Source organism: Adiantum capillus-veneris, chromosome 1, assembly GCF_014529385.1.
Source record: "Adiantum capillus-veneris isolate H3 chromosome 1, ASM1452938v2, whole genome shotgun sequence".
In the NCBI taxonomy this organism is placed as follows: Eukaryota; Viridiplantae; Streptophyta; class Polypodiopsida; order Polypodiales; family Pteridaceae; genus Adiantum; species Adiantum capillus-veneris.
In genome coordinates, this window is record NC_140931.1 from 104,867,191 (window position 1) to 104,881,030 (window position 13,840).

Consider the following 13,840-nt stretch of genomic DNA (forward strand, 5'->3'; position numbering starts at 1 on the left):
TTCAAATATGTTAGATCCAGAGAAGGAACAACAAGACTTTCTACAAGGTCAAGCCTATTGTTTCTCTGAGGGTTTGCTTGGAGAGTTACCTCCTCAATGACTTGAATATCACACGATTGATTTGATTCTTGGCGGCACACCACCGAACTGGCCACCTTACAGAGTAAGGAGAGCCCAAAATGAGGAAATTATGAACCAAGTGAAAGAGCTTCTGGAAAAGGGTCTTATTCAGCCTTGTACATCACCTTATTGGTCGCCAGTGTTGCTTGTGTTGAAGAAAGATGGATCTAAAAGAATATGCGAGCTCTCAAGAAAATCACCATCAAGAACAAATTTCCAATACTCAGGAATGATGATATACTAGACATGTTACATGCTTCTATATGCTTTAGCAGAATTGGCCTGAAATGTGGCTATCATCATATCAAGATCGCTCTTGGAGATGTATATAAGACCGCATTCAGGATGTCCTTTGGATGGTACGAATATTTGGTGATGCCTTTTGGTCTCACAAATGCTTCTGCAACATTCAACAGTTCGATGGACAAAATTTTTAGAGAGTAATGGTCATTTGTGGGCACCTTTTTCGATGATATCATTGTATTCTTCAAGAATGAAGCAGAGCATAAACACCATCGCTTACAAGTTTTTCAGGCATCATGGCAATGTAGATTGGTGCTTAAAGGAAAAAAGAGCAAGTTTGCCAGAGATGCACTTTTTGGGATACATCGTCTCTTCAAAGGGTGTAAAGATGGACCCTGAACCATTAGAGACTGGTCAGGTTTGAACAATGTACATGAAGCTCGTAGCTTTTTGGGCTTATGTTCGTACTACAGGTGGTTCATCTGAAAGTTCGTAGAGATTGCTTTTCCCCTACACACTGACTCAAAAACGAGTTCCCTTTACTTGGGGACCATCGAAAAATGCCGCATTCAAGACTCTTAACGAGAAATTGACAACTGGTCCGGTCTTGATTCTACGAGATTTGCATAAACAATTTGAGGTTTACTGTGATGTGTGCGGACGTAGTCTAGGGGCGGTCTTAATGGAGGAGGGCCATGTTGTAGTTTATGAGAGTAGAATGTTTTCACGACCAGAGTGGATTACACAGATCTACAGAAGGAGATATGGCAGTCATACATGTTACTCAGGAGTTGAGGAACAAGGTCTTGGCAGAGTGCCATGATCCACCTTTTGCTGGGCATAGCAGCATCGAAAGCACCTTGAAAGGTGTGGAAAAATATTTCTATTGGCTTGGGCTCTAGAAAAGGATGTGGACAAGTTTGTCCGCAAATGTTTAGTGTGTCAGAAGGTCAAGTTTGACCGACACAAGGCACTTGGTCTCCTACAACCTTTACCCATTTCTAATCAACCTTGGGAGAATATAGCAATGGACTTTATTTTTGATCTTCTAAAGACACAATGTGGCATGATGGCATTTGGACAGTCATCGACCGCTTCAGTAAATAGGCTCACTTCGTTCCGATAAAGAAGACAGTTAAAGTGGATCATTTGGCTAATGCTTGTCTCGCAGATTTTCAGATTACATGGTATGCCTAAATCTATAGTTTCAAATAGAGGTTCCCACTTCATAAGTTTGTTTTAGAGAGCACTATGAGAGAGTATACGCACACGGCTTAAGTTCTCGTCCTTGTTTTATCCATAGACAGGTGGGCAGTCAGAGATAGCCAATTGAGTGGTTTTAGACTTGTTAAAGTCCTACATCTCTGATCAGAAGACTTAATGGGAAAAGTTTTTGCCCTTAGTGGAGTTTGCTTATAACAACACAGACCACACGTCTACGGGGAAGGCACCGTTTGAGATTATCAAGCGTGTCAGAAAGGTTCCACCGATTCTGAGCACCAAAGATAAGATTTTTGAAACATATCAGTATACATAGGATTTGGACAGTGCTTTTGCTAAGTATAGGAGGCTTTGGAGAAGTCTCAAGCATGGTATAAGAAGGTAGCAGACAAGCATTGATGTGACTTGCAGCTGAAGGAGGATGATTTGGTGCTACTCAATTTTGAGAAAGCACGGTTACGAAAGTGGAAGGGTAAGGAGAGGCTTTTTCTAAATCAAGTATGCTATACTATCGATCTTTCCAGATACAGGAAGTTGGAACAGATTAATGATGCACCTTCAGATTGAGGCTACCAGATACTTGGAAGACTCACAATGCATTTCATGTGAGTCTATTGAGATCTTTTAAAGGTGAACTCTGGTGAGACAAACGAGAAACCAGAAGTAGAAGAGACGGAAGAGAAACTCATTGTGGAACAGCTCTCGGCTCACAAAGAAAGGAAAGTGAAGGGTAAACTGACACGATGGTTTTTGGCCAAGTTCAGGAATTATCCGGCTCTTGATGCCAAGTGGATGGAGGAGGAGGACTTAGCAAACACTCCTCGGAGACTAGAGATTTATTGTAAGGTGCAGCGGAAGTGAATGTTGTTAGCGCTTAGGATGAGTGCTCCGAAATGTGCTCAAGGGTTCCTTTTACGTACGGAAGGGAGAGCCTTCCGTTCTTAGAGAGAGAGTGCAAGTGCAATGATCACAAACAAAGTGAACGCTACTGTGAATGAGAGAGAGAGAGAAAGAGAGAGAGAGAGAGAGAGAGAGAGAGAGAGAGAGAGAGAGAGAGAGAGAGAGAGAGAGAGAGAGAGAGAGAGAATACGACACCAGATGGTTCTCAAACCCCCCTCCAAGCGCCCCCCTCTCTATGGTGAGAGAGGTCTATGCTATAGATTGCCCAAATCTCGTACAATGGTCTAGATGCTTTGAACTTGATGATGACAAGTCGACGACGACGATGGAGACTATGACAATGATGACGATGGCGACAATGGTGTTGTCGTCAAGATAGGGATCTGCGATGACAATGACGATGACGATGACGAAGATGTCGTCGTCAAGATAGGGACTGCGATGACGACGATGGTGTCAAGGCTGAAAACTGAAAACGCTAGATGCTGTGCTGGGGATCTGCTGCTGTGGCGGTACTGCGGCCTGAATCTGCAACTGCTTTGCCGGACTAGGGCTGAAATGCAAAAACGCTGGCTGATCTGGTGAATTTTTTAAACTCTAGGTTGATCTGGTACTAGATGTAGAATCTGGCGAGCATCTGCAACCGGCTGGGTGCGGATTTTCGCGAGGCTAAGACTGAAAACTGAAAACGCTGGTGGTAGTGGCTGAAAACACTGATCATCTTCTAACGCTAGGGCTCTTGCTGAGGTGCTACCTAGTGTTGGGTGCCTGCCTCCTTGTGTCCCTGCTTCTTCTGTTTCTACTGACTGCCCAATGGTTTTCTTTTATACTTCTTTAGCAAATTGCCCTACTTACTTATCCAACAAAAGTTACTTATTAATAAATAAGTGAAAATTGTCTACTTTGGCAAAAAGGTTCTATGCTCTAGAAAATACTCATGATGGGTACTGAATGTCATGCTAAATGTCTACTTTGGTCAAAAAGGTTATATGTTCTGGAAAATGCTCATGATGGGTAATGAATGTCATGCTAATGATCCTACTGTGTGCAATCAGAGGGTATGCAACTATTCTAAGTGCCTGGACATGCACGGCCTGCGCACAGGCTCACAAGGGTGCTAGAACACTTCTTGGGCTAACCTGAACCCTAGACTTGGGATAGCTTGTCCACATGCACGTAGGGTTAGATGTGCATGTGACATTTACCTTGAGGCTTTTGGTTTAGCACCGACTATTCCAAGAGTTACGGCTGAATCAACAGGTTGAATCTTTCATTTGACGTGTGCTTGGTTTGAACTCTATGCTATCACATGATCTGATCTATGGTATTTGACCTAGTCAACCCATCTGATCATTTGACATCCAAGTCTGAACTGTTCAGTTACTTTGAGTCTCTAGAATATCCTTCAAGCCTCCAGCTCATTCCAGGGACTAAACCCAAAGAAGTATGAAAGACCTTTGGATGTTCTTGATATTTATGACAGAGTGAAGGGAGAAGCAAGTGTCATAAGTGAGTTTGGAAACAATTGCATCAAGAGGCTCTTCTTTACATTTACCCGAGACTGTTGACTTGGCTTTTCCACATTGGGGAAAACAAGAGCAAACAAGGACGATGTTTCAATGACAAAGGGATCGCAATGTTTGTGTATACATTTGGTAGAAGCCTTGCACATATGGACTTAGGATGCTATGAATCTCTAGTACACTTCTATAAACAAATCTGTTCCCACTGTAGTGATTGTTCTACTTATATTTGCTTCTTATGCAGTTGTTTCCTTTGGTGCTGCACTTGGGTTTGCTTTATATGGAGGAAGGTACCAATTATTGGATTCTGTTGAAGCTTTGATCACTTGCGGAAAAACTTCTGTTATTTGTTAACTATTTCAGGTTATTTCTAATGCTGAGGAGGTTTCCAGTTGAATCTAAAGGTCGCCAGAAGAAATTGCGTGAGGTAATATAGTTGATAGGTCTGTCTAGGCTTTTCTACTGCTTAGTTATTAGGAGTTCAGCATATGAACCACTTTTTCATGTGTCTCTCTCTCTTGATTGTGCAAGGAAAAGGTCCCTTCTAATTGTTAAAGGTCGCTGCACTACAAATTTTCAAATTGCTAAGAAATATAGAATGTGCATGCTCCCAGCCTCAAATTAGGGAGAAATGGGAAATGCTTTATAACTCCTCTGCAGCCAATAAACCAAACCCTGGATTGTGTCGATCTCTCTTGATTGTGCAAGGAAAAGGTCAGCACGGTACAAAATTTCAAATTGCCAGCCTCAAATTAGGGAGAAATGTTAAATGCTTTATAACTCCTCTGCAACCAATAAACTAAACCCTGGATTACGTTTAGAGTGGTTGATTAATCTCAAGATCTGGCTCTGCTTCCCACATGGGCAGGCAGTTCTTCACACACTTCTTTATAGCTTGCACTTGGAAATATCTCCTATCAGGCCGCCTCTGAATGATTGATTTGATCAACTTTAAGTGGGTGCTCTTTGACTGCAGCAATAGGCCTCAGGTTGTTACTATATCGATCTCATTCTTTTTTTCTGAGCAGGTTGGATTTATAACAGCTGTATGCTTCTCATGTTTCTTCATTAGAACTGTGGTGGTGAGGCTTGTCAAAAATCTCTCATTTAGAGTGAATTAGGAGCTCACATGGTTAATAATCTGCGGAATTTTTCAGGTTGCCATATCAGCCTTTAATGAAGTTGCTGACTTGAACGTGCTAAATCATCCTCTTCTCAATCTGGTCTATTACATGGTAAGAAATACTTTCTTTGAAATTCACTTTCAAACATTGTTTGGCTTCTGATACCTAAATATTAGCTAGACGTTTTGACAACGGAATCTGCTGATACAATGACAAGGGCCTTTTTGGATGCCTTTCTTGGAAACTGCAGTCTGAGCTAAATGTAAACAGCATCAGACTAGCCCCACTGCCAAGCATGTGTATATATCCCTCTCCCCCCCCCCCCCCCCCCCCCCACCCCAAAAAAAAGAAAAAAAAAAAGAAAAAAGAAATCCTGTTAAGAAAAAAGCCCCCTAAAAAGAAGGGCAAACAACCTTGGCCAAAAAAACCTTTTTCCTCTGAGGAAGGTTGTCTTTGAACTTTTGGGACCACCTATGAACATGAATCGGACAAATATCTGACCATAGCCACCATTTGGTAGAACCCCTAGCTCAGGTTGACTCATGTTACTCCCATACATCTGGCCTCACCCCTCGAGGTGCATTGTCCAAGTCTCTTTACTAGCACTCTAGTTATGGTGGTTGATCCTAGAAATTGGGCCTAGGGCCCCCTTTTTGAGGTGTCTGCTGACTAAATTTTCTATATTAGATCCCCTTTTCTTAGTGAGGACATGCCATATGTTCCCTTCTGGTGATCTGCCAATTGGGGCTGTCTTGATGGGTCGACACATGACAGAAATGGTTAGGTCACAACGCAATCAAATGCATAATCATTTGATTTGGACTCATAGGTCATTTTGGCCTTTTGAAGATGTTAATATAACATTTCATTTCATTTCATTTCTCTCTCTCTCTCTCTCTCTCTCTCTCTCTCTCTCTCTCTCTCACACACACACACACACACACACACACACACACACACACACACACACACACACACACACACACACACACACACACACACACACACACACACACACACACACACACACACACACACACACACACACACACACACACACACACACACACACACACACACACACACACACACACACACACACACACACACACACACACACACACACACACACACACACACACACACACACACACACACACACACACACACACACACACACACACACACACACACACACACACACACACACACACACACACACACACACACACACACACACACACACACACACACACACACACACACACACACACACACACACACACACACACACACACACACACACACACACACACACACACACACACACACACACACACACACACACACACACACACACACACACACACACACACACACACACACACACACACACACACACACACACACACACACACACACACACACACACACACACACACACACACACACACACACACACACACACACACACACACACACACACACACACACACACACACACACACACACACACACACACACACACACACACACACACACACACACACACACACACACACACACACACACACACACACACACACACACACACACACACACACACACACACACACACACACACACACACACACACACACACACACACACACACACACACACACACACACACACACACACACACACACACACACACACACACACACACACACACACACACACACACACACACACACACACACACACACACACACACACACACACACACACACACACACACACACACACACACACACACACACACACACACACACACACACACACACACACACACACACACACACACACACACACACACACACACACACACACACACACACACACACACACACACACACACACACACACACACACACACACACACACACACACACACACACACACACACACACACACACACACACACACACACACACACACACACACACACACACACACACACACACACACACACACACACACACACACACACACACACACACACACACACACACACACACACACACACACACACACACACACACACACACACACACACACACACACACACACACACACACACACACACACACACACACACACACACACACACACACACACACACACACACACACACACACACACACACACACACACACACACACACACACACACACACACACACACACACACACACACACACACACACACACACACACACACACACACACACACACACACACACACACACACACACACACACACACACACACACACACACACACACACACACACACACACACACACACACACACACACACCACACACACACACACACACACACACACACACACACACACACACACACACACACACACACACACACACACACACACACACACACACACACACACACACACACACACACACACACACACACACACACACACACACACACACACACACACACACACACACACACACACACACACACACACACACACACACACACACACACACACACACACACACACACACACACACACACACACACACACACACACACACACACACACACACACACACACACACACACACACACACACACACACACACACACACACACACACACACACACACACACACACACACACACACACACACACACACACACACACACACACACACACACACACACACACACACACACACACACACACACACACACACACACACACACACACACACACACACACACACACACACACACACACACACACACACACACACACACACACACACACACACACACACACACACACACACACACACACACACACACACACACACACACACACACACACACACACACACACACACACACACACACACACACACACACACACACACACACACACACACACACACACACACACACACACACACACACACACACACACACACACACACACACACACACACACACACACACACACACACACACACACACACACACACACACACACACACACACACACACACACACACACACACACACACACACACACACACACACACACACACACACACACACACACACACACACACACACACACACACACACACACACACACACACACACACACACACACACACACACACACACACACACACACACACACACACACACACACACACACACACACACACACACACACACACACACACACACACACACACACACACACACACACACACACACACACACACACTAGTGGTAGAGGTGCTCACCAGATCAGTCTCCTTCATAAACCGCACATGGGAACTTCCCAGAGACAGATATGCTCGCATAGCACTTGAGTCCTCCCGACAGTTAGCCATACAAGGAGATACAACATGCTGGTATGGGGAGATGACATCATGGTTTCAGGCGCATGGGTTCAGCATAGACAGGCTGCCACCATTCCAGTACTCATTGGATGCACCATCTCTCATTCTTACACAATCGGAGATCACCAAGCTCATCCGCCAAGACCTGACCCAGCTAGATACCAGGAGGACATGGATACAACCAGCACAAGAACTGGGCACGAAGATGGCTTTCTACAGAGACCACCTTCTCCAGATCACGGAAGATGGTTTTGTGATGAGACCCAGATACATGGATACCCACCTGTCTCATGGGATACGGTGTGTTATTGGCCAGTTACGCACATCGTCTCACCAGCCGCGGATTGAAACCGGGAGATATAGCGGAGTACCAGCAGAGGCTAGGACGTGCCCCTTGTGTGACATGGAACCTGAGACAGAGCTGCATTATACATGCCGCTGCCTCGTCTACTACGAGATACGAGGCCGCTTCCATTGCTTGTTCATAGAGGGTTTTGGACCACTCTCAAGAATAATGGGATACGAAGATCAAAGATGCTTGGGTTTGTTCTTGCTCGAGCTGCGTAGACACAGAGAGAGCCTGATGAACGGCGAGGCTAAACAGTCTCAAAGACGGATTACAGACTTCTTCAGAGCAGACACGGGACAGCCGCAAGAGCCACTCCCATAGCAGAGCTCCCCCCCGTCTCACACCAGAGGCACATTGATTGACCGAGCGATTGAACTGGGGAAATCCAGGCGCCCACGATTGCGCAGGACTACACAACATCGACGGAGGCTACGTCAAAAGATTCAGAGCACGCTGGCCAGGCATGAACGACGCCCGGTCAGATACTAACCATGGAGGAAATTGATGAGATTCGCCAATGACCGATGCTAGATCTTTTGTGATTCAGCTATCCCAACTAGCCGCCCATTTTTGCTTAGTTTTTCGGCTTAGCTCACATCGACCTATCTAGAATCCCATAATATATATCTTTGTTTTGTACTGTTGATTAGGTTATTTTGTTACTCTGACTTTGTATCAGATCCACCACCTTGTAACTTTCTGGTCTCATAGGTCACTATGGCCTTTTGAAGACGTTAATATAACATTTCATTTCATCTCTCTCTCTCTCTCTCTCTCTCTCTCTCTCTCTCTCTCTCTCTCTCTCTCTCTCTCTCTCTCTCTCTCTCTCTCTCTCTCTCTCTCTCTCGCGTGCGCGCGCGCGCACTATCATGGTCGGACACCCATTGGCATGGTTATACGCATCCATTATTGAGCAGCAATTGAGTAGATGGTCAGAGAGAGAGGGTGTATGGGCAGCGGGACATGCGGGTCTCATGAGAGGTTTCTTTACCCTTGATCATATTTTGACACTTCCATTATTGAGGAGGGGAGATCACATGGAGACGGCTCTATTGTCGCTTTGTGGATTTCCGCAAAGCCTTTGATTGCAGGAGATGGGGGTACCCACAGAGTTGATTTGGGGAATCATGGCTCTATACAGGTCAATGGTGAGGCATGTATGCACTCTAGAGGGGATTTCTGATTTGGTCCACTCCACTGTCAGGGTGAAACAGGGCTGCTCGCTATCTCCTACACTATTGGTATGTATGTGGATGAGGTTTCTGACTACATTGAGAGGGATGGTGATAGAGGAGCACAACTGGCAAGGACGTGGATCCCACTATTGTTATATGCTGACGATATTGTGATTGCCTCCGTTCCGGAACTCCTTGGGTGCACCCTCCCTATCTCACACACCGATAGAGATCAATAGACTCATACGCTAGGATCTGATTCAGCTAGATACCAGGAGCACATGGATACAGCGGACATGCTGTACGGACAGCCCTTGGGGGCGCTAGCTTTTGGGACTCTAGATGCTTTTAGAACCTATGCTTTTCATGTAATTGCTTTTGGGCATGGGCAAGGGCCTTTATAAGTGGTGCCAAGGCCTCTTCTTCGGGCAGGTAAGCTTGGGAGCTTTCCAAAGAGAGGACCCTTGGACATTGTGCTTGTTGGACCTTAATAAATAAAGAAATACCGAGAAGGGGCGCTAGTCTTTGGGTAGGCATGGATCTCCGCCTTGTCATGTCGTCTCTTTCTTTCAATTTTGTTCATTTGTTTCAGTTTCTCTCACGTGTGTTTCTCTAGATCTTCGGCTTGGAGTGTTCAAGTCTATTACAGTGGTAATTTATGTGGTCTAGTACGTCGGTACTTAGAGTCAGTGTCTGCCGAACTGGTTTTTTTTCTATGTTTGTTTTCCAGGCATAATCGAGGGCAATTATTCTTTCAAGAGGGGGGTACGTCACAAAGTGATGACGTGGCATGGCCTAAAGGACGAAAGGGGGCCTAAAACCTAGCAAAAGAGGCAGAAGAAGTTTACCAACTTATAGGACTCTTCCGAGTGGCACAGAAGGGATTAGGTTTTAAATCTAACCCAAAAGTCGTTCAACTTATGGTACCCCCGACTGAGGGGCCTAAAATCTTAAAAATAAAAACAGGGAACAAAATTACGTAGCCAACTAATGACGTGGCAGGCTGTACGGACGTCTGCGATTTGTGCTGCACCGCGTTCATAGGTTGACGTGGCATGCTGTACGGACGGCCCTTGGGGACGCTAGCTTTGGGACTACAGATGCTTTTAGAATCTATGCTTTTCATGTAGTTTCTTTTTGGAACTGTCTCGCCAACTGCATCTTGTTTGTAGCGCATTGCTCCACACTTAGGACACGACAGACAATCTGCAAATTCATTGCGAAAAAGAATGCAATCATTTGGACATGCATGAATCTTGTTGTAGTCCAAGCCAACTAAGGTCAGAAGTTGCTTTACGTTTGGCCTGGAGGGGGGCATTTCATTGCCAGCCGGGAGAAGTTGCTCCAGCAATAACCTGTTTAAGCCACATTAAATTAAAATTAAAGCTCTCCGAGCACATCACCGTTGCAATCGGAAAATCTCTTTTGTAAATTACGTACCTAAACAAAGCAGTGACGCTTGCATCTGACCACCCGTACACTGACTGAAGATTCAAAAACGCCAGACAAGTACGAAGCACAGATATTTTGGCGCCTTCATAGATTGGTTGACGTGCCAACTTTCTCAACATGTCTTTAGCCCGGATCCCTTATATAAGTGTGCCAGGGCCTCTTCTTTGGGGACATTAGCTTGGGAGTTTGCCAGAGAGAGGACCCTCGGACATTGTTACCGAGAAGGAGCGCCACTCTTTGGGGCCAGTGCTTCTGGTTGCGGAACTCCGTTGTGCCGTGTTGTCTTTTTCTTTGAGTTTTGTTCAATCGTTTCAGTTTCTCGTGTGCATGCTGCTCTAGATCTTACACAAACCACCAACTTTCTCATAAAATTGGGACCACCTTGCCTGGCGGTCACTCCAATGTGCACTAAGCATAGACTCGAGCCACTTGAGAGCTTGATGATCCATATGAAAATCTCTACCATAAAAAAATGCTTCGAATGCTTTAAGGAATGAAATGACAGAGAGAAGTTCCTTATTGTACACTGAGTAATTCTTGTTCGCATTGTTTAACTTTCTATTGAGAAATGCAAGCGGACGGCGATGCTGCTGGAGCACGCCGTTTATGGCTTGCTCGCATCCATGCATACCTCAAGGGATCATCCCAAAAGGCAAGGATGAGACACGGAGCAGAGGTCATTGCAACCTTGAGATCTGCCTCGAGCAATGTCACAAATTGATGACGTGGCATGACCACTTGGGTAGCTGATGTGGCAGAAATCCCGAAAAACGCGTTGACATGCTGACGTGGCAGGTAGCCCGCGTTTCACACTGACAGGTGTTGACGCGGCACATTGTACGGACGTCCGTAATTCGCACTGACAGCGCTGACGTGGTAGCCCGAAAATTGCGTCGACTGATTTTGGCAGTTTATTGCTTTTGGGACAGTTTGTTTTGAGTTTGATGATTTTTGGGGCTTTGCTTTTGGGCATCCCTTGTAAGAATAAAAGAGCCATAAGGGTCTCACTCTTCAGAGCATTTGGACGCAGAGTCTGAGAGCTGAGGACGCGCGGGAGTTGTTCTTTGCTCATTCATTAATATAAAAGAATACCGAAAGGGGCGCCAGTCTTGGGGCCAATAACTTTGGGCATGGAACTACGCGAGGCTGTCTACTCAGATTTTAAAATTGTGAAGTACTTTTTAAGCAATTCTTTATGTGTCGTGTTGGATTCTCGACTTGGGGGTAACCAAGCATGTGACAGTGGTATCAGAGCACGATCGATTTCTCTTCTACCGGGAAATCCAATCCTCTTACCACGACACACATGGGTTCAAACGACGAATCCCGCAAGAATCAGACGAACCCTCCTGATACTTGTAAAATGGGAGGCGGTACTGAAAATTCGAATGGATTAGCAGATCATGAATATGGGCCATGTGGGCCTACGCATCAGCTAATGGAGATGCAACGTCAAGAGCAAGTTGATGAGTGTGCAAAGCAGATGCTCAAATTTGCAAAGGATCCTCAGTATGCCAAATTTTTGACGCGGCACCCAATTGACGAGGTGCACACTCATTGGTAGAAAGCCATCAACTCCCCAATCAAGTCAACCCTCAAGCAACCTCCTGTTCCACGTTACTGAAGATGAACTTGAGGATGTTGTTGAAAAACGAGTCAACCAACTATTGGGATCAAAGGAAAAGCAATTGAAGGAACATAACAAGGGAATTGATTTTCCCGGTTACTTGAGCCAAAAATCCTCTTTTGAAAACGCCAGAAAACAAAAGCGTGTATTCTTCGAAGGATTGCCCAGTTCGTCCTCATCTTCTTCTGATAGCTTAGACAGCTCATCTTCTTCTAACTTGAGTGATGAGGATAGAAAGGGCAAGGAACGACGGAAAGATCATATGTTTATGCAAAGAGGAAGCATTTTTATAGAGCCAATCAGTATGATTTCCTCGACGACAAGGGCAAAAAGGCCAAAGAACTCAAAGAGGGCGGACATGCAGTAAAGTTGAGTACTTTTCAGGTTTTGAGATGCTCCCAAGGCTATAGCCTTTATCCAACATTTTGATATAGCGTTTTATGAAGGCCACTATATAGAGCACTCCAAGATCAGACGGGCAACATCCTTTCTCAAAGGCAATGCACGGCACATGGCGGTCCACTCTTTTGTTAAGGAAACAAGCACCAACAAAGTGGTCGAAATTCAAGAAACTCTTTATTTTTTCATGGCTCACACAAGAATATGAACGAGATGTGATTATTGATTGGAATCATATTTGGATGGTCAAGACAAAGTCTTTGGATTCTTATTGTGAG

General features: G+C 45.2%; 1 protein-coding gene across 1 annotated transcript in view; it reads left to right on the plus strand.

The window, feature by feature from the left end:
- Nucleotides 1-13,840, plus strand: part of LOC147465306 (tobamovirus multiplication protein 1-like) — a 78,049-nt gene that overhangs the window by 18,222 nt on the left and 45,987 nt on the right. Inside the window, exons 7-10 of the mRNA XM_086519341.1 lie at nucleotides 4,252-4,297; nucleotides 4,371-4,434; nucleotides 5,036-5,089; nucleotides 5,165-5,242. Coding sequence (XP_086375467.1) covers nucleotides 4,252-4,297; nucleotides 4,371-4,434; nucleotides 5,036-5,089; nucleotides 5,165-5,242 — 242 coding nt within the window. The remainder of the gene's footprint in view (nucleotides 1-4,251; nucleotides 4,298-4,370; nucleotides 4,435-5,035; nucleotides 5,090-5,164; nucleotides 5,243-13,840) is intronic.